The sequence below is a fragment of the Perissodus microlepis genome, chromosome 13, assembly GCF_051167445.1.
Source record: "Perissodus microlepis isolate ML-2025 ecotype Zambia chromosome 13, ASM5116744v1, whole genome shotgun sequence".
Taxonomy (NCBI): Eukaryota; Metazoa; Chordata; class Actinopteri; order Cichliformes; family Cichlidae; genus Perissodus; species Perissodus microlepis.
Genome location: NC_140473.1, coordinates 33,906,732 through 33,931,285, shown reverse-complemented (window position 1 = coordinate 33,931,285; position 24,554 = coordinate 33,906,732). Strand labels below are relative to the sequence as shown.

Genomic DNA, 24,554 nt, shown 5'->3' with positions numbered 1-24,554 from the left:
AACGGAAGCAGATCTTCAGTAGGTGGGTGTAGCTGTGCCTGCATCTATTGGCTCTGGTCAATTAAAGATGGACTCAGATGATGGTAAATGGACTGATTCTTATACAGCGCTTTTCTACTCTCCCAGAGTACTCAAAGCACTGTATACAACATTCACCCAATCACACCCATTCTCACTGACTGTAAACTGAGTGCTTTTCTAACGACATTCACACTCTGATGGATGCAGCGGAGAGCAACTTGGAGTTAGTATCTTGGCCAGGGATACTTGGCATGCAGACTGGAGGAGCCAGGAATCGAACCACCAACCTTCCAATCAGTAGGTGACCTGCTCTACCTCCTGAGCTACAGCTAAATGATCTGACTGTTGTGATGTCTCTAGGATTATCTGCCTGAGTCTCACACCCCCAGTCTGGATGCTTAAGGACAGATGTCCACTTCCTGTTTCATTCCACTTTGGACTCTATTCACAGCCTTCACTCTTTAGCTAACAAACGCCAGGGATATGCAGTGAAATACACTCACAGGCCTATTGTGGTGCCGTTTTAGGCTGTAAGCTATTTATTTGGGCTAATGTGGATTTTACCAGCAGTTACTTTGTCGTAGAAGTGTGCTGCGTTTATCTCCGTTAAAGCTGTCGGGGGGCGTTTTTGCAGGATTTTCCCTCTGCTGAATTTTTCCCCTTTGCAGCATCAGTAGCACAGAGCCAGCCTCCGACCAACTACGCTGTTCCTGCTTGCACTGTGGGATTTTTTTCCTGAGGTCTGGAACCAGGATTATTAGGCACAAGGACGGCAAAACACAACGGCCCGTCTGTTGCTGCACAGGAGCGTCACAAGTTCGCGCAGATTCACGTTAGAAAAACAGGTAGAAACTTGGGCTTTATTTGATGTTTCGAGGCGCAGCGCATATCCGGATCGACGGGGACGCGTTACTTTCCGTGTGTTGGAGCCTCCGTGGAAAACGAAGGGGCGGGTGGGTCTGTTTTAGAGAAAAGGCTCGTTCAGGTTCATGTCTGTGTGGTACGGTAACGCTCGGGATGTGCGCGGAGCCGTTAAACGTTGAAGCTGCTACATGGTGCCGACCTGACCTAGCTAACGTCCACTCGTAGCTTCGTGTTCACGCTGACTTCGTGTCCGTGAAGGAATAAAAACACTTCTCAGTGGGAGCGAAGCCGGCTCCGACACTTTCCGTGAGCCAGCCGTCAAAGTCAGGCTTTTGTGGCGACGCCGTAAAGGTGTCGCTTGCCTGGCTCCGACCTAGCTCGGTACAGTAACGTTAGCCTACATGCTGAGGTCGCGTTCCCTTCTTTTTCCGTTTACACTACACGCACGTACACTATCCACACTATTAACACTAGCGACGTTATGCTGTTTGTACATACGTGGGGACGATGTGCGTGGACTCCAGCGGCGCGGATGCAGGCCGCAGCATATCAATAACCTTTCCGAATAGCGTGGCCGGGTATCATGTGGCGTGGAAAACAAACACTGTGCCCTTCATTATGACACCACGCACACACACAGCCACACGTGTAAAAGAATGTGCAATGAAAGCACACACAGCCGGGACTGCGTCTCCCACCAGCACCTGGCTGACGTCAGAAACCATGTTCTCACCTGAGCGTCACGTATGTGGGGGCAGCTGTGAACACATGATGCTTGGTTGAATTTGTTTAATATACATTAATGTACAGTTTCCATTGAACTCTGTATTTAATTCAATTAGTTTTATTTGTACAGCATCAAATCACTACAACAGTCGCCTCAAGGTGCTTTATGTTGTAAGGTAGACCCTACACTAACACATACAGAGAAAACCCCAACAATCATATGACCCCCTATGAGCAAGCAGTTTGGCGACAGTGGGAAGGAAAAACTCCCTTTTAACAGGAAGAAGAACCAGGCTCAGGGGTGGAGTTTTCATGTTCTCTCTGTTCCCCTGTGTTTCTGCTGGGCCTCCAGCTTTCTCCCCAAAGTCATGCTAATTAATTTGTGATTCTAAATTGGCAGTGGCTGTGAGCTCCATATAAAACAGTGCATTCATTTACAGTTAAAACATGTCATCAGGATGATGGGAAAGGGGTTATTTACATGCCACTGCATTGATCTGGTTGCACTGCGGCTGAGTGTTGTGGAAATTGTGAGGACACACGTATTTATTTAGTACAGTTTAGAAGAACCGAGCATCCTGCTAACGAGAGTTTCATTATTGTTAGCCTGTGTTTGTGTCAGTCACTGGCTGTTGTCGCACTGTGTCCAGACAAACATGTCAGCCAGAGGAGGAAAGAAGAAGGCCACCAAGCTGTCCCGTTCAGCCAGGGCAGGTGTCATCTTCCCAGTGGGGCGCATGATGCGGTATCTGCGCATTGGCACGCACAAATATCGCATTGGCATGGGGGCTCCTGTGTACATGGCAGCTGTCATTGAGTACCTGGCAGGTAAGTTTAATACATGAGAGCATGTGAGTGTGTTCAGTGTGCTGTGGCATATCTAAGGGATCAGTACATAATTCAAAGTTGAATTTCTGCAACACTCAGAGTACTTTGATAATCCCTTATGTGGGTATATATATATATATATATGATTGACATTTAACCTGTGAAACTTTGTCACATACAGAGGCAGACTGACTCCAAAGAACAGCTCACAGTTCTGATGCATTTCTGACTCAACATTAATGAACGTACTGTTAACGAAAGCTAAACTTCTTTAACCTCACTGGGTCTGGATGAGGTCAAAGACAGTCCTTCTGTGACCTGTAAACAACTAATGTAATTCTGTATCTTTACAGCCTTTTCAGTCGTTTGTTGCCCGTCTCAGCTTCTTTGAAACATGTTGCTAGCTTTAAATGTGCCACGTTTGTTGGATGAAATCCCGGAGGAGGCCTGGGATGAAACTTTGTCAGATCAAATGTGTGACGCTACCTGCTGTGGTGACTCACTGCTGAATACAGGAGTAGCCTGTGAAACAGGAAATGTTTCACACGTTTAATCTGACAAATGTTGAAATGTACTTTCAATCAAATTTAGGTTTGAAATACATTTAAAAATGACTGAAAATAATTGGACTGTAATTTATATGTTATGAAACCTTTGGAGGGACATACAGAGTAGCACATGCTACAGTCATGTTTACAGGTGCATCATAACACACAGCTGTGGTGGTCACATGACATCTGATATTATTAAACACAGGATGTTGACGGCTGCTCCAAACAGTGTGTTTGTAACAGAGACGACTCGGTGGACTGAAAGCATGGAGGATGAACTGATGGGTGACTGTTTCTATACGTCCAAATGAGAACAAAAGATAGACAACCAAAAAAATATGAAGCAAAAATTACAATGAAGGATCAAAACACAGGACTAACATCTTACATCTCCATCCAAGGCCTTAGTGTTTCTGTTTGAGATAAGGAGATGTAGTGAAACACCAAACACACATTTACACTGTACAGTAATCAGCTAAAAGGTTCTTTGTTCTCAGTCTGGTGTTTTAGACAGAAACGTCTACCGGGCCAAAGAGTGCAGTTAGATAGACTGGTGGGTGTGGACAACAGATTGACATGTGACAGGATATGACATATGGGTGGCTGTAGCTCAGGAGGTAGAGGAGCCAGGTCATCTACTGATCAGAAGGTTGGTGGTTCGATCCCTGACTCCCCCAGGCTGCATGCCAAATATCCTTGGGCAAGATACTAACCCCAAGTTACTCTCCGATGCGTCCGTCAGAGTGTGGATGTGTGTGGATGGTAGCTGGTGTGAATGTGGCATGTTGAGGACTCTGGGAGAAGCTATGTAAGAATCAGTCTGTTTAGCACATGCTGCTGCCGTGAAGTGGGAAACCTCATGTGACTGTAACACTCCTCACACTGTTGTGACTGTCATACAGTTCAGTGAAGCTCTGCGAGCAGACCTGGTGGGAAGGAGCCATACACAGAGCCTCATGGAGCCATTTCTACACACCTGCAGACTCCAAGATAAGCAGTTCAGACAGTTATTCCGATGTGTAACCACTTTGCCAGGGTAACTGTCGCTCTCAGATGAGAGTAACTAGGTTAGGGTGTTCGGGAACAACCCAGGAAACATCAAGGCTCAAGCCTGCCATGACCAGGAGCCACGTGCCTCCTGAAAAACGTTTTGCCTTAGTGAGAGAGGTCATCCTGCAGGAGTCGAGGCTTTGCAGACCTACACCAAAGGTCAAGCATGGTGGTAGCATCATGCTCTGGGGCTGTTTGGCTGTCAGTGGTACAGGCACAAAATGGATAGCATAGTAAAGACGGAGAGGGACGTCCATATTCTTCAACTTCTCCTCGAATCACAGCTAGATGGCTGAAACATGGACCTAATAGTTTCAACACAGCAGGGATCCCAAACACAGGAACAAGAATGGATAAAGCAAGCTAACAGTTTCAGGGTTAGGGTTAGCTTCCCCTAACCCAGCTTCAGGGTTTGGCTGACGAGGTCCAGCCTGCTAATGGACATGTATCTAAACGTCAGTGGGTGTGTAACTATAATAATATTACATTTTATTACAGCAACAGTAACAACAGCAAAATAAAATGTAAACATAAGGTAACTATAGATTATATCTCAACATCAGCAAAACTAGAGAGATGATAGTGGACTACCGGAAACGACCAGTCAGGGAACACCAGCCCATCCACACAACGGCGTGAAGGTCGAAAGGGTCAGCAGCTTCAAGTTCCTTGGAGTCAACATCACCGAGGACTTCTCCTGGACCCTTCACACAGACACTGCTATCAGGAAAGCTCGCCAGCGGCTTTACTTCCTGAGGAGGCTGAGGAAGTTTGGCATGAACGCCAACATCGCCTCACATTTCTACAGGTGTGCGATCGAGAGCTTGCTGACGAGCTGCATCACAGTTTGGTACGAAGCTGCTCTGCCAGCAGCCGTAAATCACTACAGAGGGTGGTGAAGGCAGCAGAGCACATCACTGGCACGAGGCTTCCTGCCATTCAGGACATTTATCTCCAGCGATGCCTCCGTAAAGCACACAGCATCATCAAGGACCACAGCCACCCAGCACATCAGCTCTTCTCCTTGTTACCATCTGGCAGACGTTACAGGAGCCTGTCTGCTCGGACTACACGACTCAAAAACAGTTTCTACCACCAACCATACGACACCTCAACCACAACACTTAAACACACGCACACACTCCACAGGACGCACTCAGAAGCTGCAGCTTCACAAGTACTCTGTTTAATCTGCACTGGTCACTCCACTTTACTGATATTTATATTTAAAAAGTGCAATACTGTAATTTTCTGCTGCTCATTCCTGTGCAATATCCCATCTGCCCCCCCCCCCCCCGTCATATTTCTGTTCCAGATTTTCTTATTTAATCACTAGTGTACATATATTTATATTTATAGATACATATATATTTAGTCATCTTTTCTCTTTTACCACGTCTCTCTAATATTTTGCTCCTTACTATTTTTCTATTTTTTATTATTTTATTATATTTTATTATATTTTCTTCTACTGTATCATGCTGCTGAGTGACTGCTGCTCGTCAAACACATTTCATTGCAATGTTGACCCTGTGCTAACTTGCATATGACAAATAAAACTGAACTGAAACTATATGTGTGTGTGTGTGTGTTTGTCAACATTCAGAGTTGTGTACCCGGCTGTTGTTGTTGTCTAAAGTAAAGATGTTTTATATCACACGCTGGAAAAAGAACCAGATCATGTCTGTGCACGTCTGACCACAGCTGTTTTATACACAATCAGAGCTTTGTGGATATAAACTGGAGGTTATTGTCATGAAGAATACATAGTTTATAAAGTGTTATAGATCCACAAATGCTGCTAACAGCTCATTTGACCTGTTGTTAGCTATGATTATGCTGTTTTTAGCATGTAGGAACAAAATGAGTTTAATGGATCAGACAGTCAGTGTTAGACACAGACTCACTGCTGCAGCCGTGTAGTTTCACACCAGTACAATCTGTTACACGCTGACTGAAGGAAAATACAGTAAACGTGTTTAAATGCTGTCTGCCTAATGAGTGTGCACCATGTGTTTCCTCTCCTGTAAGCTGAGATTTTGGAGTTGGCAGGAAACGCAGCACGGGACAACAAGAAAGGCCGAATAACTCCGAGGCATATCAAGCTGGCTGTGGCCAATGACGAGGAGCTGAACCAGGTAACAGTGCTTTGTACGTGACACATACGTGACACATACGTGTACGCTAACACATCAAACTGGCCAGCGTGTTTGACACCTTTTGGCAAAGTTTATTGAAGGTTTGACCTTAAAGGTCATTTAAACATTGATGCATGTTTTCAGGACTGCCTCATAAGAAGACAAACAAGGAGAAGCTTAAATACTTGCTGATGTAACCAACCCCTGGTTGGTTGAGTTACACGTAAATGTTTAAAACAAATGTTAATATTAGAAAAAGACGACCCATCTAAATACAAACTTCAGTTTGTAATGATGAGCTATCCACACCCAGCTGGCCTGTGTGGAAAAAGTCACCTTAACATTCGAACTGGTTTTGCCACCTTTGGCCACAGCAGCTGAGGTCGTTCAGCCCCACTGGACGGTTCAGAGTATGAAGCCTGTTGAAGGTCGTGCCTCAGTCTGGTTTCAGTCTGGCCTTTCACAACATTTCGTTTGTTGTCTTTTTAGCCATTTAGAGGTTTACTTGCTGCTGCGCATGCTTGAACTTCAGGCCATAAACTTACGGCTGGACACTTTCCTTCAGGATATTTTAGTAGAGACCACAATTCATGCTTCTTTCAATTGTGGCGATTCGTCCTGAAGCAGCAAAGCAGCTCCAGTCCATCACACTGCCACCATAGCTGTGTCCCAAAACCTAGGCTGCATCCTTCAGAGGACACGGCCATCGCGGTCTACGTGGGCCGGGTCCTTCGAAGACCGAGAAGGCCGGAAGTGCGAGGCTGTGAAATGGGACGGTCAGAGTTTAATAAACTCGGCCGTCTGCTCCTTGCTGTCTGAAATATAACAGGACACTGCTGTAAATTCTAGACCGTCTCACACGTCTGTTTAATCAGTTTTTGTTTTTTTGTCCCACCTGTCCCGTTTGGTTCTTTTGCCATCAGAATTATTGACTAAAGGCCAAGAAAGATGCCCAACGGATTTACTTTACCAATCAGTTTTCTGTTTGACGTTTATTCAGCTGTGTGAAAACCCCAGAGGAACCCACTCGATGGATTAATGAAGTTTTATTTAATATAATCTAATGACTTCAATCTCAGCCAAACCGATTTACTCACGAACAAATCAAACACTGAAAAAAGCCAAACAATAACTTTTTTAAGTTATCCGAGTGACGTATATCATGTTTAACCTGAGTAGCGAAAGACGGCGGTGGGTCTGAAAACGATGAAGCGGGAGTCCGCTGCTCTCGCCGGCTCGAGCGACCATTGAACCCCCCGGTCAGCTATCGAGCTGGTGGGTAACAGACGTCTCCGAAAACGTCGGAGCGCTTTTGCAAATATGCGATGTCTTGATAAACCGAGCAGATATTTGAAGTTTACTCAGCTACTTTCTCGCCTGAAAATATCTTAAAGGTTTATTTTGTGACCCAGAGAGTAATAAGAGTAATTTTAAAACTTAGTAGTGGCCGCCATTGTTGAAAACTGGAATTGGCTGGGCCGCGCTATGAATTCTGGGATAGGTTGGGCCACGAAGGACACACCCGACCCATCCTTCAAATCTGGGGAAATGGAGGACGCATTTGTCTATGAATTGGGACAGTCGCTGTGACGTAATCAGTCTACAAATGCGGCCTCAGGAGGAAGCAGCCGACGTTTTGGGACACAGCTGATGTTTCACTGTTGCTATGATGTATCTGAGTTCAGATATTACAGGACTCCAGTTCATTTTTCACATAGCTGGTAGGTTTGATTTGCTATGTTAACATTAAAATTAGTTTGATGATCAGAAACATTGAAGTGTGACGTAAATGCTAAAGAGTAAGAAATCGGTAAGGAGCCAAATAAATGAGACATTCAGAGCTTTGACCAGCTGGTTCGTCACCTGCCTCTCAGGTGCCGTCTCGCAGCACACCGGTCGTGGGATCTCGGGGCTTTTCGTGTGTCTGTGTGGATTTCTCTGTCTGCTGTAGTAGTAGTTGGACAGAAAACACGCTACATTAAGGTTATGGCTTGATTTGGACGTCGGTGAGTGAAATCATCCTTTGTCCCCGGCAGCCCGACCAATCGCAGCTCCCACAGACTACAGTGAATCTAATTATTCTGAATAAGATGTGAAATAAGCATCAGTCGCTCTCAGTCTGGAGCTGCACAACATCCTCCTTCACAGGCTGAGGATGATGCTGCTAAATTGTGTCCTGAATGTTATGTAGCTATCTGCCACCAGATGGCGCTGCAGTTGTGGCGTTGTTGATCCAGGCCGACCTTTTAGTCGTTCGTTTGAATGTGGCTTCCTTCAAAAGGCGGCCGACCTCGTTGGAGAGGGGCTCCTGCTCCTCAGCAGAGGGGGTCACACCCTGGGCGAGGTGTTCGGGGCATGTTCCCCCAGGGCTGACCTGGGACACGGGGAGATTACATCATCGGCCTGGAAAGCCTCCGGCTGAGGAGTCGAGGTCTCGGCTGCTCAGACCGAGCGTGCACAATGCTCCGCACTTTGCCTTATATGAGCTTCTCATATTTTACTAACAAGTGAACATCTTTTTATATCTTATTTGACATCAGTTCTTCTTCTCAGCTGTCTGTTTGGAGGGTAATGTTCATGATAATTGCATTTAAATGATGATGATGAACCTTTTTGTCACCATGGGCACACACATATTAAAAAAATCTCTATATACATGAATCTCTCTCACAGTGCAGCCGTCACTACAGTGTGTTAAATAGCATTCACCTGTCGGTCAAACCGGCTGTGGAGCGATTTTTGTATCATCCTCAAACAAAGACGGAGGTCACCACATGGTCACGTGTGTGCACAGACAACGTTTCTTCACAGACACATCATGAGTTCATTTATCAAAACGCTTCTTCCATCAGCTTCTGCGAGGAGTGACCATATCAAACGGAGGGGTTCTACCTCGTATCCACCCAGAGCTGCTCTCCAAGAAGAGGGGAGGCCGAGTGAAAGTGGACAGCCAGGCGTCTGTCACAGACAAGCAGGAGGAACGCTTGAAGAGCAAGAAGCCCACCAAAACCTTCAAAAAGGTTAAAGGCAAACGAGGGCGCAAGCCAAAGGTCAGTGTGCCCAGCAAAGCCATCTGTGATGATGGTGATGAGTCTCTAACCCTTCTTCTGTTAACAGCCGTGTGTTCTGTACATTTGTGTTTGATTTGTTCAATCAGAGAAGAGACAAACCAGAGCTGGTTTAATGCACTAGAGAAAGAACCAGAGTCATTATCATTTGGTAACTCAAATGCTGATTTAAGTGAACGTTTTTCTCTCCATCTGGCAAAGAGCACAGACAATGACAAAGAGGCTGTATCAAACTCCACAGTGGAAGACGGTCCCGGTGATGGATTCACCATCCTGTCAGCGAAGAGTCTCTTTCTCGGACAGAAAGTAAGCCGTGTTAAAAGCCCAGCTGAAAGTCACAGCGCGTTGTGTTACTGCTCAAAGCTGTTTGTCACTCTGTCTTTGTGAATCCACAGCTTTCATTAACAGAAAGTGAAATGAGTAAAATTGGAACAATCAAGGTGGAGGGAATAATTAACCCAACCAATGCAGAGCTGGACCTCAAAGATGGTGTGGGTAAGCAGCACCGGTTCATGTAACGTGTCTGGTTTCTTTCATGCGTCCTCATGCTGAGCGGCTGCTGTGCTGGTCTTTCAGGCAACGCCCTGGAAAAAGCTGGAGGTCGAGAGTTCCTGGAAGGAGTTAAGGAGCTGAGGAAAGCACAAGGGCCTTTGGAGGTAGCATCAGGTACGCAGCTGCGTCATCACAGCCACTGAATCACATCCTTCCATGTCCACAGTAGGATGTAGCTGATGAGACAGCGTGATACATGCAAATCTGGGCCTAGTAAATAGAGTGCACAGAGATCAGCTGTTAGACTGGGTGCAGACATGTTTTTGTCTGAGGAGACGGTGGTCACCCTAACATGCTTTCATCCTGCAGTGGCAGTGAGCCAGGCCAGTGGCATGGCAGCCCGCTTCATCATCCACTGTAACATCCCACAGTGGGGCTCAGAGAAGTGTGAGGACCAGCTCGAGAAGACTGTGAAGAACTGCCTCTCAGCAGCAGAGGAGAAGAAGCTCAAGTCTGTGGCTTTCCCCTCGCTGCCTGCTGGACGGTGAGCTCCATCACACACAGTGTGTCGCCTCATAGACGCGTCTCTTTGGTCCCCGACAGCGACGCCTTTTGTGGGTTAGACATGAGTGTAAATGAGCATGTAGCTGTCGACCTCGCCGTGACCGTTACAGTAAGATTGAGTGCAGATCTGCTGATCTCAGCTTGTATTCTGTGTATAAATGGGAGGACACACTCAGCCTCAGCTAACAGTGTGGATCTGCACCTGGTCCAGTGTACGTCCAGCTCCACTGATCTGTGTTTAACAGCAAAGTGACCGTCAGCCTGCAGACCGAACACGTTTGCAGTGCTGACAGATTTTTAGCCGTAGCTCTGCCATTTGTTCAGCTACTCTTCATCACAAACAGCTTTGTCGTTTGTCTTCCTCAGTCTCATTTGTCCAACCGTTTCCCACAGGAACGGATTCCCAAAGCAAACAGCCGCTCAGCTCATCCTCAAGGCCATCTCCAACCACTTTGTGTCCTGCACCAGCTCCTCTCTGAAAAACATTTACTTTGTGCTGTTTGACAGCGAGAGCATCGGAATATACCTTCAGGAAATGGCCAAGCTGGAGGCCAAATGAGGATTGCCGGTTTGTGCGTGTGTGTGCGCGTGTGTGTTTGGGGGCTATTTTTTAACTGTTGTTTGTCACTGTTGGTATAGGTAGGTGATCCCACAGTAGGGTTTTCCATGTGGAACGTGTTAAAGAAGAAATCTATCTGTGTGTGGAGTGCTGTTCACATTTCTGTTCCACTGTTCCTTCAAAGATCGTATTCTTTCTAGAGTAGATAATTTAAGTGGGTAGAGTTTGCTCTCTTGGCTCCTCGTTTCACTGTTTTTATATCCATGTACAAATGTAACCGTTCTTTCGCAGCATCGGTATTTTCTGATATATTTAGTTTACTAATTCAAACCTGTGGTTGGCATTCTGCTATGAAATAAAACCGTTTTACACCAGAGGTCTGCTCAGTGTCAGCACCTCTTCTTACCATCTCCTCTCATTTTTCACAATATTGTTTTAAAGTAGAACAAAGCACAGCTGGAGGCACGGTACACCCTGTGTATATAAGAGGCTTTTTTGGATTTTAGAAATGCCATTTGATAGAAAACTTCATCTGTGATTCTGCCGAAATTCTGTTTCTAATTGATCTGGGTTGCTTTGGCTTCATTCTTGAATGACCTTTAAAGTTTGTTACTAGTGCACACTGCAAAGACTGTGTTTGTTACAGTTACAACAAATATTGGTTGTATATGTCTTTGTCTCTGTAGTATTTTTTCTCAGTTGAACAGTTTGACTCAAAAATAAATTAGCATCATTTCATTTTGTTGTGCAGAGTAGTCCATCCAATTGTCAAACCTGCTGTGGTCACAGGTGTAACCACCAGTACGAATACTGGGAAATGTACGGGGCTCAGCGCAAATGACAACTGTGAGAAGCTGCTAAGATGAAACATGTTGTGGTGCCACAGCGATCGATCAGGGATGAAGATAAAAGGGACAAAAAAGTTATTTTGTACATACATATACGTATATACACACACAATAATGTTATATGTTAGTTATCCCAGTTGTATTGCAACATATTAAAAATGTGAGACACACCACACCAGGTAAGACCCCAGGTGCAGGCTGTGTAAAGATGCCCCTGAGACAACCCAGCACATAACAGCAGGGTGCGAGATGCTCGCAGGCAGGGCATACATGGAACGCCATAACCAAGTGGCCGGCTTAGTGTACAGGAACATCTGTGCCGAGTGTGGCCTGGAGGTCCTGAGGTCAAAATGGGTGGTGGTGAATGACCGAGCTAAGATCCTGTGGGACTTCCAGGTACAGACGGACAAAATGGTGATGGCTAACCAACCAGACATAGTGGTGGTAGACAAACAGAAGACGGCCGTAGTGATCGATGTAGTGACACCGAATGTGTTGTTTTTGCTTAATCCCTTCATTAAGAGTATTTTTCCGTGTTCTTTCAGAATTAAAACATAAGCAGACACCAGGAGGAGCACTTTCTTACAACATATTTATTACATAGTAAAAAGTACATTACCTTTCATTTATATACATTAGACATTATATTCACGGAATTTCCTGTTCAAGTCACAATCAGCTTCTGATAAATCTACGATGCCATCCAACAAATAAACACTCAGCTTACATGTTGGTGGCTCTATAAGGCCGTAGTGTTACCTGACTGACACACATACACTGCATCTATGCCATCGTACTGCAGCAGCTCAGTCCATTTTCAATAAATAACACAAAACATCAGTGAGAGAAGCCCAGGACTGCTGCGAATGGTTTCCAGTCAGTTTGACATCAGATGGGTTTGCTTCCATACATGAGTCAGCACATGTATGGAAGCAAAGAGGAGCAGCTGACTCAAACTGAGGACGTGTTGTGGAAATGTTTTAACTTCTGTTGGAAACCTCTCTCTAGAAAAGAGACTGTAATCTCAGTGAGCCTTTTACCTGGATAAATAAAGGAGAACAACAAGAAAGCCACCGGTCTACATGTGTGATTCCTCTCTGGCACGATGCTGCAAACTTCAGATGTTTCGTACGAGTCTGTCAAATCAAAGATGCAAGTCAGGAGAAGGTGACGTGACGGCGTGGCGAGCTCCTCTCAGACTATTCCTCATGCATCTGCCATCATGTACCAGAGCAGTTACTGTGCAGAGCGTGCTCACTACAGACTGACACTGGAATGTTTACGCCTCCATCTGCTGCTTGTTGAAGGTTATAAGGTGCAAGCTTGGGGCAAAACGATGAATCGAACTTGGCCATTTCACACATGCTGATGTTGTCATGCCTTCTGCAACATCAGACTGTAGCCAAGGCTCTGGGAATCTTAAAACATGCAGATCATATAATCCTCACAACTCACTGTCCTTCTTATCTCTAGGTTGTTGTGAAGCACAGACATATATGAGCAAAGCTATGAGTTCAGCTTGGGGCAAAGAGAGGACTCCTGCAGGTGTTTCTGATGTAAAAACATAACAGTGCTCAGTCTAGATGAAATGTTTTCATTCCTCCCAACATGAAGCTAATCCTGACGACGAGGTGGGGCAATGAAAACACTTCACTCAGAAGCTATTTACAAGACGGAGCTCTGTTTGCTGATATCCAGAGCCAAACGACACAGTCTGGCACTGAATAAGCAGTGTGTGTGTCAAATATACAGGATGTGCGGTGTGTTTTCGTCTGTACGGCTCCATTCTTATGTAAAAACTGTTAAAACAAAGCAGTGAGGCACAGTCTGACCCCTGAACAGCCACTGTGTGTATCACGACTCAAGCAGACGATCATCATTGGCACTACAAACCTCTTAGAAACAGTCCTTAACACATCTGTACTATTTATTTTAAAAACAATAAATAGTAATCAAAGTCAGCTTTCCGAACCATCACCCACCGAGTTCAAAGAGAACAACTAACACGCTGTGTTGTTCATCCGTTTACAGACTTACAACAGGAAAAAAAAATATATATATATCAATGGGGATAAGTTCGATCTGTGGGTTTAAAATTACTGCCTGACTTAAAATATATGCACGGTGAACGCTGCTGAAAATTGTGGAATCAGTAAATTGCTCTCAGTGGGTCGCACTAACCTCTCAAAGACTGCGTGTGGTTTCTAAACCAAATCTTAACCTGTTGGGTTTTTCCTACAATAACATCAGTGCTGAGTTTTTATCAGTGTCACCAGGTTTCCATTCTGGAGGATTTCTCCTTTAAATGCGGTACTACTCCATGTCCCGTACATCTTAAGCTGCAGCTCTTCCAGTTGTTAAGGAGAGAACAGCATGGCTGGGGGGCAGCTGGACTTTACTGGACCTCGTCGGAAGGAGTTGTCGATCTGGGAGCAGGAAGCAGTGGTACAGGGGATGTGGCCTCTATGAGGGCGGGATTAAGAATGATTGGCAGGGACATGGGAGGGACTCCCACCTGCAGAGGAGAAGCAAGGGGCTGCAGAATGAGGGGGGACTGGCCTAAAGGTGAAGGACCCTGGACAGGAGAGGTTGTTAATGGCACTGGCATGGGAGGAATCGAGGGGGGGGCCGGAGATGATCGGCCTGATCCTGGAACACAAAACGAGAGAACAGTGATTCAGTCGGTGTTCTACATCAGTTATCAGTGTGATATGCCTGAACATGAGGCCTACACAGTCTCACTTGGAGCAGTTTGCTGTTTTCCTTGCAGTCTTTTGAGCATGCATGCTCTGACCTTGGGATGGATGTGCTGATCCACGGCTACAAAAACTGACAACAGTCCTGAATGTTTCTGATGGAAATGACTTAATATGGCCCATGAATCTGTGATGGGCCGTAACAATTACTTCTTTAAGACTCATATATACCACAAGCATGAATACTGCAGACTGCAACATTTCTGACTACTTGGATACGAGATGGTCAGTTAATCAAAGTGCATCTAATTACCAGCACCTGGCTGCAGAAGCAGCAAGGATTCCCCTCAGGTTTCACACACTACTATTAACACTGACAGTGTGTAACATGCCACGTTATTTCCATCCAGACTGCTTTTACAACCATGTGTGTAAGAATGGGTGAATTCCAGCATCCTACTGTGATAGGATGCTATTCGTGCAACGAGTCCAGTCATCCAGTAGTTTCCTCACTGCTAAATATTCCACAGTTAGTGGTAGGCCACTCATGAGCACGACCTCAGCTGAACAGTGGCTGAGCCATTCGGCCCCGTGGGTTTTCTAACATCAGGTTTCAACTTACACACAGACGGTCATTTAGACCATTTAAAAGTTTTGCCATTTTATCCATCTGCCGTTAAACAAATGAATACCCTACATGTATTTGTCCCCTGACGGAGATCATACTGTGCTATAATAGAGGAAAGTTTCAGACGTTTACCGTTGGCACTGGCTGGTGGAGGCTCCAGTGGTGAGGCCGGCCTGCTGGAGCTTTGAGCCACTGTAGAGTTTACTGGGGCTTGGGCGGGTGTTTGCATGGGAGGTGGAGACACCTGAGGCGATGGGGGCCGGCCTGCTGGGGTTGTCAGCTGCACCGACTCTGCTTGAGGATTGGGTACTGCATCTAAAATGAAAGATGATACAACGGGGTAAAACTGGTGACAGCACAAGCTCAAATTTACAGGTTGTCATGTCAGTGCGTCACACCTGGTATGATAGTCTGTTTGAAGAGCTCCTCCCTCAATAAAGGCAGGAAACAGACAATTCTTTCCCAAGTTATTTCCCACAGGTCCGAGTATCCTGTCCTAGAGTCAGCACTGTGGAAGATGCCTGCTGTGTCCATAACCAGCAGCATGTTCTTCAAAGACTCAGGGATGGCTTCCAACTACACGAACACACAGGCAACACAGTCTACACACACCTTTCTCTCATAGTGACAGTCATAACTACCATGGTATTTTGTTAATGTGGACATAAGAATTATATTCTCCTTACCAACAAGTCACTTGATCCAGCATGCATGTACTTATCCATGAAGTCCAAAATGGTGAGCCATAGGGCAGCAAAGGTAGGCAGGGACAGCAGAGGAGAGAGGTGCTGTAGGAAAACCTAGAAGACAATCACACGTCAGAAGAAAATGTTCTATTTCACCACCTAAACTCAAACTACGGCAAAGAGATGTAGACAAAATGAACCAATGACAGAGCGACTTTTATTAACATTGATTAGCCACAACATTAAAGGCACTGACAGGTGAAGGGAATACAATTCAGGATCTTGTTGGAATGTAATGTTCTTCTGAGCAATCCATGTGGTGGGCCTTAACTTTGACACGTGGCACCACCTGAAAACTGCTACAGGCAGTGTTTATGTGTATCTGCCATTCTTCACAAGAACAGGCCAAATCAGGGGAGCTGCCCTGCATGTCCTGTGTGCCCTGCATGTCCTGTGTGCCCTGCATGTCCCTGTGTGCCCTGCATGTCCCTGTGTGCCCTGCGTGTCCCTGTGTGCCCTGCGTGTCCTGTGTGCCCTGCGTGTCCCTGTGTGTCCTGTGTGCCCTGCGTGTCCCTGCGTGTCCCTGCGTGTCCCTGCGTGTCCTGCGTGCCCTGCGTGTCCTGCGTGCCCTGCGTGGCCCTGTGTGCCCTGCGTGGCCCTGTGTGCCCTGCGTGTCCCGTGTGCCCTGCGTGCCCCGTGTGTCCTGCATGTCCTGCGTGCCCTGCATGTCCTGTGTGCCCTGCATGTCCTGCATGCCCCGTGTGCCCTGCATGCCCTGCATGTCCTGCATGCCCCGTGTGCCCTGCATGCCCCGTGTGCCCTGCATGCCCCGTGTGCCCTGCGTGTCCTGTATGTACTGCATGCCCACAGAACTCGACTGATCAATTGCTTATGTTTCAGTGCCAGATACCACAGGAAACATTCTAGGCACTATATCCATCTCTGTCATATATATCTAGGTCAGGGCTGTTTTGGTGGTACTTTGGGAACTTAAACAATATTAAGCTTGATTTAATCTTCTGCAGGAAATGTATCACCTAATTTGCGTGGTATCCTAACACTGCAACCTTCCATGCCATTCAAATTGTTGTGGTATGCATGTAGTTTACCCGACGTGTAGTTATATTTCTCAGGTTCACGTCAGCATAGGGTTAAAATGGGGTTCAAGTTACGACATAGATCTGACGCAGGTTGGAATGTTGGTTTAACTTGTGTAACTGTGGTTGTGTGCAGTGCAATATGTGATGCTTTCAACCTTTGACAACAGCGTGCAGGCTCTCATTCTGGTCTCCTCCATACCACCAACATCTGCTGGGCTAATGTTGTCAAGCAGCTTAGTCAGCAGGGGGAAAAGCACCTGACAGCCAACAAAGAAACACGAATGAAAAACGAGTGAACAAAGGTGTCTTCACAGTCCTGAAATAACGCAGACATTCAGCATTTACCTTGTTGAAACAGGACTCCCATTCAATTGCATCAAGTGTCTGTAGATCATGAACAAGCAGCGCCCTCTGGAGGTAGGTGAGGGCCTGCATGCGAACCGGTCGCCTGGCATCACAGCACAACCAAGCAATCCCTGTGGGAGAGACATTGAGTGGAGCTGTGACGAAGACACTGATATGAACATAAACTGCATTACAGAGCTGAAGCAGAACTGAAATCTGAGAGAAAATTAAACGTTTGGAAAAAGGAAAATGGCACCTAAAAAAAGAAACAGTAACACACGTACACTGAAAGAGCAAGCTTGGTCTGAGATCCTTTATAACAACACAGATCTACCAGAAATTCAGATTCTTGTAAAAAGCATGTTGTAAGACAATATACCAGACTGTGCATTTGGTCTACATTAAGAACAGAAACAAAAAAAAGTTTATTCTATGACAAAAATACATCAAGTACTTCAGACATGTTGTAGTATACACAACACAAAACCTAAGATTCAGGAATATCCACCACCAACCGATTAGACTGAACTTCAGCTGAAGTCAAACCAGATTATCGAGGACTATCTCAGCTCCAGGATGGAGCACGTCAGTGATCCTGCTAAGAATTCCCTGAGTATCTGAACAGGGACTAGTTTTCCATAATGAGGGAAACCAAAGTCTGGTCACAATTCTTCACAAGATACATTTAAATAAATACATTTTCAAGTTTTGAGTTAAGACATTTTGCGCAATTGATAAATTTCTAATTTTTAAAACGTTAAATAAGACTTCTGAATTTCCTAAATGCTGATCTTTATCACCAAAATCCCTTTGTTATTTAACTGCCAAGAAGACTTTAGAAATCTCTAGTTTTCAGCTCCAACCGGGCTTTTTACTACAAGCCATATTTACACACGCACTGTGAATGTGTGCACGACAGTCAGAGAGCACAGAATAGTTTCCTACCTTGCAGCAGGGGGCACCAGCAGCTGGTCCACAAAGTCTGAGAATCAGCCTCAATCTTCCTGCTGGAGGCCTCCAGATGGCACTGCTCCTCTGCCCAGGAGTTGTAGATGCTGGCAGCCCGGGTGTGCAAGGTGTGCATCAGATCTAAGAGCTGCACCCCCCACACACACACAAAAACCAGCATTAATAATAAGGAGATGTCCAGCTTTATGTCTGCAGTTCAAACTTGACGAATAAAACCACGTACAGACTATTTAGATGTTTACTCAGTTTCTACTAGCAGAAAGGATGCAGTGAGTTAATGGTGTCTGTGACAGTAAACAGTTTGATCAATCACATAACAAGAGACTATGCTATATGTTATACAGACATTATATTATGAAGTCCTGAAGTCCACAGTGAATAATAGGGAGATTATTCATATTTATGCTTTAATATAAAAGCACTGCTCTTCTTGTTAATAGTTTATTTGGTCAATGCATTTTAAACCAGTTTATACAGAACTTTAGCTAATAATTAATTTCATCATGAACTAATATGCTGACTATTTTTTCCATGAATTCACAGGAAAATATTTCAAAACTACTGGTGAACACAACAAAGTGGTTTAAATGTTTGTCTAAACAGTTACATTTACTAAGTTCTTCACAAGCTGCTCTTTATGTGTCATTAGTTGGTAATGACATCAGTAAATGTGATCAAGGAAAACACCATGTTTGTCCGAGAGGAGGTGGAGTGTCATTATACAAAGAAACGACTCAAACTCAAATTTGTACGTAAGTATTGTAGTTACAATCTCCCACTGGGTACAAAACAAGGCTCTTTAAAATAAGAGAAGAATTTTAAGCCATGTGAGTTTAACAGCCATAGTAGCAGGTACAGGGAGCAGTGAAGATGGTTTTGTGTAGGAAGAGAAGAAGGAGACGGCACTTTGGTTTGTAATGTTTACTTCCTGTGTGTGTGTGTGTGTGTGTGTACATTAATTTGATGTTCAATCCAGACCAACAACACAAAAATGTTCAAACGTCCATCCAACTCTGAACATGCTGACTTAGGCTACGTCCACACGTACCCGGGTACTTTTGAAAACGCAGATTTTTCTATGCGTTTGCACCTTTCGTCCACACGTAAACGGCGTTTTTGGTCACTGAGAACGGAGATTTTTAAAAACACCGGCCAGGGTGGATATTTTTGAAAACTCCGTTTTTGCGTTTACGTGTGGACGAGAAAAACGCAGAAAACGCAGCGTCAAAGGTGTGCGCATTTATTTGACGTCACACTGTGCGCCACGTTATTGTTTCGGTGAAATGAATTTCTACAATACTGTTACTGTTAATTGTTCTCTCTGCAGTCTTTAAATGCTCACATATACACACACAGCTACTGTCCCTCCACACATACCACTCGGTTCTGCTTCTGTGCCCCAGCTTTGTTTACTTTTTCCCACCGAGGCTTCTAGACTTCTGATTGGCCAACATTTCTGCACGGTTAGGAATATAGCGCCACCTGCTGCTTTGGCATGTTCCTAGCAGCGTTTTCCTTCATTTCTGCCTTTACGTGTGGACGGGATTATTTTTTAAAACGAAAACGGAAAATCTCCGTTTTCAAAAATACCCGTGTACGTGTGGACGTAGCCTTAAAAGCTCCACCGCTCTGATCTGCACAGAAGGATGAGATCAGGCACTGAAACAGCTCTCAACTCTCTATTTAACGTGTAAACACTCTAAACACAGCATGTTCCACCTACTTACACTTACAATAAGTCTGTGGCTGTGGCGAGAACACTGACACGGAAAAAGAAACCGACACACTGCGTGTGAGTGAAATGGTCTTTGAAATTAGCTGGAAACTCTGGTGAACACTGACAGCAACAATGAGCATAAACAGGTAACATCCTTCAACCCAGTGTTGTGACCCATCACCACATCAGAAACAGAACAAATGGGACTCTGTCAGGAAGAGTGTGATGCTACATTTACAGCTGACATGGATTTACAGCTGTAAGAGTCCTGATGCAACACTTTATAAGCTGCACCTAAAACTCCCTCTGTGACCCAAACCAGGCGTCTAACATGCTGACACTACAGTCAGTGGGAGGAGTTTCAGTGCTGCATTAAAATGCTCAACTGAATCAGAGATGTGTGGGTAAAACGAGATGCTTTCGGGACAGCTGGGTTCTCATCATTAGAAGGGTAAGGAAGGGTAAAGAGGGCTGTTGTACTTACGTCCTGACTAACCTGTAATGACACCGTGTGGTAACTGGCTGGGACACCCTCATCCTCCTCATCATCACTGTAGGAACGCGATGGGCGCTGGCTGAAGGTCCTGCTGCTGCTTCGCCTCATGCTGCCTCCGCTGTCCTTCTCCCTGCCGCCTGCCTTCTTCCTCATCCGAGACTTGGAGGTGTCATATTTGTGGCTCTTCTTCTTGTCGTGGTTGCGGTAACCTGGAGAAGTATGAGGAAACAGAGAGGCGATCTAATCTCATCTGAAATCTACCAGAAGCATGGGTGTCTGAAATATTTGCCCTTCCTGCTTAAAGGGTTTAAAACATGCTCTAATAATGGGAACAAAGCCACAAGCAGCTAAAAGAGAGCCCTCGCAGCTCGGTGCACATCCAGCATGCTGCTGCTTGGGTGTGCTGTAGATGTGGCCGTGTGGATGCAGTGTAGTTTACCTCCTCGTCTCACTAAGTGGCGATGGAAAGTACACAGTAATTACACCGTTTTATATCATCCATGAAACCACTAATGAAAACCAGCTCATTTCTGCTGCTTGAATCCAGCTTTTGACCACATGTGAGGCACGGATGTTTCATTCATCATTTCTTGGTACTTTCCCACGGATGCTGGAGAGAAACTGGAATGTGAATATATTATCTGGCTTCATAGATCTGCGTGTCATCTGCATAGCAGTGTAAATGTATGCTATGCCTTCTAATGTATAATGTAAACAGAATTGGTCCTAGCACTGAAGCCTGTGGAGCTCCATAATTAACCTCAGCGTGTGAAGAGGACTCATGAACGTAATGTTACATTATTAAATCATAACTTCATTTATGGACATCTGTGGTTTGATGTGTTTGCATGTGTGGACTGAATGTGCTGTTACCAACATCTGGTGAGAATTTCATGCCAGTCACACCTTTAGAAATAAATTGGTGATGTGTTCAGTACTCTTTCTATATGTAGTGACTGACCTGCTATATTTAACTCAGTGTGTTTAGTACTAAGTAAACAAAGTTTAATAGTTCTTCTGATAAAACCGACCAGACGTTAGTGTCTCACCTCCATTGAGGCTGGCCTCCACAAACACTCGTATCGCTCTGACACACAGCTCAAAGTTGTCAGGCGTGACGTGGGCGGCGTCTCGAACGATGAAAGAAAGCGTCTCCACACACTTGATGAGAGACTTTGTGTCGTGCTGGCCAAGGTCCTGACCCAGTGTCAGACTGTACTGGTTGACCAGTGGGTGATTCAGCTGAGCCTTTGACCCTACTGTGGGGGTCTTACTTATCTCAAAGTCATCTTTCCCAACCTGTGGGGGGGTAAAGAAACATCTGAAATAAAACAAGCATCCCATGTTCTTTCCATAAATTAAGCTTTCAAATAAAATTAGGAAAAGAAACATATCCTTGGCTTTATATATGACACTGTTACAGTTTCAGTGTCATATGCAACATATTGTTACTCATGAAGCAGGTGTGAGTGTGAGTGTATGTGCTAACCACGAGCCATCCACTGCTGGCTACATCCACATCAGTGGCCGAGCGTGGGATCCTGGTCTTGCTGTGCTCAGTGTAGACCTCCGAGTCCGATGTGTAGCCTCGGTCTAAACTCACTTCACTAGGATGATGAGACGACAGCTCACTGTCTGACTGGGCACCTGCAGTAAGTGCCAACAAAGACATGTTCACGTAAACTCCTAACATGATGTTTTTATGTATTTCTCTTTGCTCTTAGACGCTTGTTCAGCTGCACCTGTGTCATTGTCAGCTGTGGCCGAGGTAAGCTGGAAGGCGACAGGAGGTTTCACTCCAGCTCCGATGCACTCCAGCAGTGAAAAGAGCGTGTACCAGTCATCTGTACAGTGGATATTGGCTGCATTAGTCTTCAGCAGCTCATGAAGGCCATAAGCCACCTCCCTGCTGACCCGGGAGAGGACATGGGGCTTCATCATCAGCAAGAGGCGGAGGGAGAGAAGAACCTGTGGGCGCACAGCGAGAGAGCACTGTGGTAATCTGTTCAAATCGTTTAAGCCGGGGGTCGGCAACCCTGGGCACGAACGGTTAACTGATGGCACGACCATAGCTGGACTGGCCATCGGCCGAGGGTGATTTTTCGTTTTTAATGGGCCGATGATTTATTTATTTATTTTTTTGCAACGGTATAAACAATGAAAGGTGGTGGATTGTCCCGATGCTGGCCGATGTGTAAAAATAACTCCGCTGTTTGGTGGTGGCGATGGCGGAGCTCCAACAGAGGCCAGCAGGTGGATGAGGGAAAGGGGAGTGTGTGGTTTTTCCCATATTTCTGTCCCATGTTGCTGTCTGTGTTTATTGTGCTATGGTGTGTTGATATCTGTGCATTCCTGTATTATCCTTCTGTGTTACACATTTCGATGTTTTTTTCCTCACTACCTAGCCTGACCTGTCTCCCCAGTGTGATGTTTGTGTATTGTATGTACGGTCGGCAAGGTCAGTCATCTCGGTTGTGGGCAAAAGACCTGCAACTGACAAATAAAGGCTATCTCTCATCATCATCTCATGTCAATTTATTTTGTTGTGATTTATTATCAGCCAGACCCATATTTGCTTTAAATGACAAACGTATTTAAGACGGCGTGATTTATGTCAGTCTGGGATGGTACGTGTTAACAGCCGCTCATAGATCCTACCTGCCGGATCTTCTTTTCATTGATATTGCTGTTATGACTGATGAAGCCGAGCTGGTGAGTTGTTGACTAAATAACGTGTTAAAGCTATAAATATGACTATTACCAAACTGTACTGTCACTAATAGGGTTGCTTTGTTAATGTTGTTTTATTTTGTGTCTTTCAGTTGATTACCTGGCTTCTGTAAAGGCACGGTTACTGTACTGGTGTTAGCTTATGCTTGTGCAATAAAGCTTATAAAAGGCAGCAATCAGATGTCCGAGCCTGAGTACGACACAGTTTCATCAGTTAAAACACACCCCTACGGTGGGAGTTTACTAAATTAAAGGTAGTTAGCTTAGTAAAAACCGTACAGGGACGCAGGAGGAGGAGAGACCCGAGGCGGCCGCCGGTCCGAGTGTCAGGTGAACTGAACTTCAGGTAAGAACAGCAGCAGGTTTAAGCTTGATCAGCTGTTGTTAGAATTTATTTAATATTAATTTCTAGTATCAGCTGATGTTTGCTGGAGCCACAGCTGTAAAGCTGCTGGTCATGATGTCGGTTTGGATATGTGGTGAGAGGGAAACATGAAGATGAAACCAGGAGATGTCCTTACTGAATCATCAGAGCTGAACAGGTGATGGAGAAACAGGTTTACCTTTTAGGTGACATGGATGAGTTGAAGTTATGAACTGTTTCTGAGAGACTAATAACACCAGGATCCTTTTCTAAGTAGCTGACAGCTGGTAACTGTGCAGGGGCGGGTCTAGCAAAGTGTTGCCAGGGGGGCAGGTAGGGCATTAACAGGGAGAGGGGGGCACAGAGAAATACTTTCTTATTCTCATTTAAAATGTTTTGCTGTTATTAAATAATTATCTGAATCTTACAACCAAAGTTTTTATCTGACGTAAAATGTATAGAAATCATACATATACCAACAAGACTGTACATCACTGTCACAACAGCGTTTGTTTTCATTCAAAGGCTTTATGGCTTTAATACCTGGGGGGCCGGTCTCTAGTCAAAATGCAGATTTTTCTGTCCCAGTCCAGCCCTGGGCACGACACGCAGTGAATTAATCTGAGAAGGTGCATCAAAAAATAAATGGCCGGGCCAGCGGTGCACATCGCAAATCAGCTCACATAGACACATTAGTTGTGCCGCTTCTTAATGACGGTATCTTAGCAACCCCAACTACCAGATTCAGCTTGTAATTGGCTAAAAATAACTACTGGTCAGAGGGACGTTGTTAGCTGGCAGTTTTTTCAAGCGATGTTGAAATTTCCACATTCCGACACTTCAAAAGCTTCAGCAGCTGTCGGCTCAGCGCAGCATCAGCACCACGGAAATACACGGATACATCCGAAGACTCGAGACTGAATTCACAAAGTGTTTTCAGGGCTTTCAGGTGTTTGGACCAATGTTTTATTTTCTGATCAAACAAAAAGCTTTAATGAGCAGCTGGTTTGTCTTGCATTAACCTGCTGGACACAGAGGACATCGAAATGCAGCTGATTGAACTGAAAAGCTCGACTCTGTGGGGTCAAAGTTTGCAGAACTACGAACGCAGCTG

General features: G+C 45.2%; 2 protein-coding genes across 8 annotated transcripts in view; one reads left to right on the top strand and one right to left on the bottom strand.

Annotated features, from left to right (window-relative positions):
• Positions 1-192: 192 nt before the first annotated feature.
• macroh2a2 (macroH2A.2 histone) lies at positions 193-11,599 on the top strand. Of its 4 annotated transcripts, none has more exons than XM_084948514.1 (9): positions 193-318; positions 2,262-2,439; positions 6,072-6,178; positions 9,031-9,228; positions 9,448-9,552; positions 9,642-9,741; positions 9,823-9,912; positions 10,108-10,282; positions 10,696-11,599. In XM_084948514.1, the coding sequence occupies exons 2-9, from the start codon at positions 2,268-2,270 to the stop codon at positions 10,859-10,861; spliced, it is 1,113 nt and encodes a 370-aa protein (XP_084804640.1). In that variant the 5' UTR covers positions 193-318; positions 2,262-2,267; the 3' UTR covers positions 10,862-11,599. The 4 variants fall into 4 exon arrangements, with proteins under 4 accessions (XP_084804640.1, XP_084804639.1, XP_084804642.1 ...); XM_084948513.1 differs by lacking the exon at positions 193-318 and adding an exon at positions 423-866; XM_084948516.1 differs by lacking the exon at positions 193-318 and adding an exon at positions 894-974.
• Positions 11,600-12,284: 685 nt separating this feature from the next.
• The window catches only part of gbf1 (golgi brefeldin A resistant guanine nucleotide exchange factor 1), an 82,306-nt gene continuing 70,036 nt past the window's right edge, over positions 12,285-24,554 (bottom strand). For 2 of the 4 annotated variants that reach the window (XM_084948508.1, XM_084948510.1), the window contains 11 exons: positions 22,089-22,314; positions 21,836-21,993; positions 21,396-21,645; positions 20,335-20,555; positions 18,110-18,260; positions 17,165-17,295; positions 16,975-17,076; positions 15,720-15,833; positions 15,432-15,609; positions 15,166-15,348; positions 12,285-14,358 (listed from right to left, as the gene is read on the bottom strand). In XM_084948508.1, coding sequence (XP_084804634.1) covers positions 14,105-14,358; positions 15,166-15,348; positions 15,432-15,609; positions 15,720-15,833; positions 16,975-17,076; positions 17,165-17,295; positions 18,110-18,260; positions 20,335-20,555; positions 21,396-21,645; positions 21,836-21,993; positions 22,089-22,314 — 1,968 coding nt within the window. In that variant the 3' untranslated portion in view covers positions 12,285-14,104. The remainder of the gene's footprint in view (positions 14,359-15,165; positions 15,349-15,431; positions 15,610-15,719; positions 15,834-16,974; positions 17,077-17,164; positions 17,296-18,109; positions 18,261-20,334; positions 20,556-21,395; positions 21,646-21,835; positions 21,994-22,088; positions 22,315-24,554) is intronic. The other 2 variants (XM_084948509.1, XM_084948511.1) reach the window with 1 other exon arrangement.

Excerpts from the sequence above, each read along its gene's own strand:
- macroh2a2 (XM_084948512.1), top strand. The coding sequence starts at position 1,393 with ATGTGCGTGGACTCCAGCGGCGCGGATGCAGGCCGCAGCATATCAATA. Across the intron at positions 9,913-10,107 it reads GCCTTTGGAGGTAGCATCAG|TGGCAGTGAGCCAGGCCAGT; the intron begins GTACGCAGCTGC and ends TTCATCCTGCAG. Across the intron at positions 10,283-10,695 it reads CCCTCGCTGCCTGCTGGACG|GAACGGATTCCCAAAGCAAA; the intron begins GTGAGCTCCATC and ends CGTTTCCCACAG.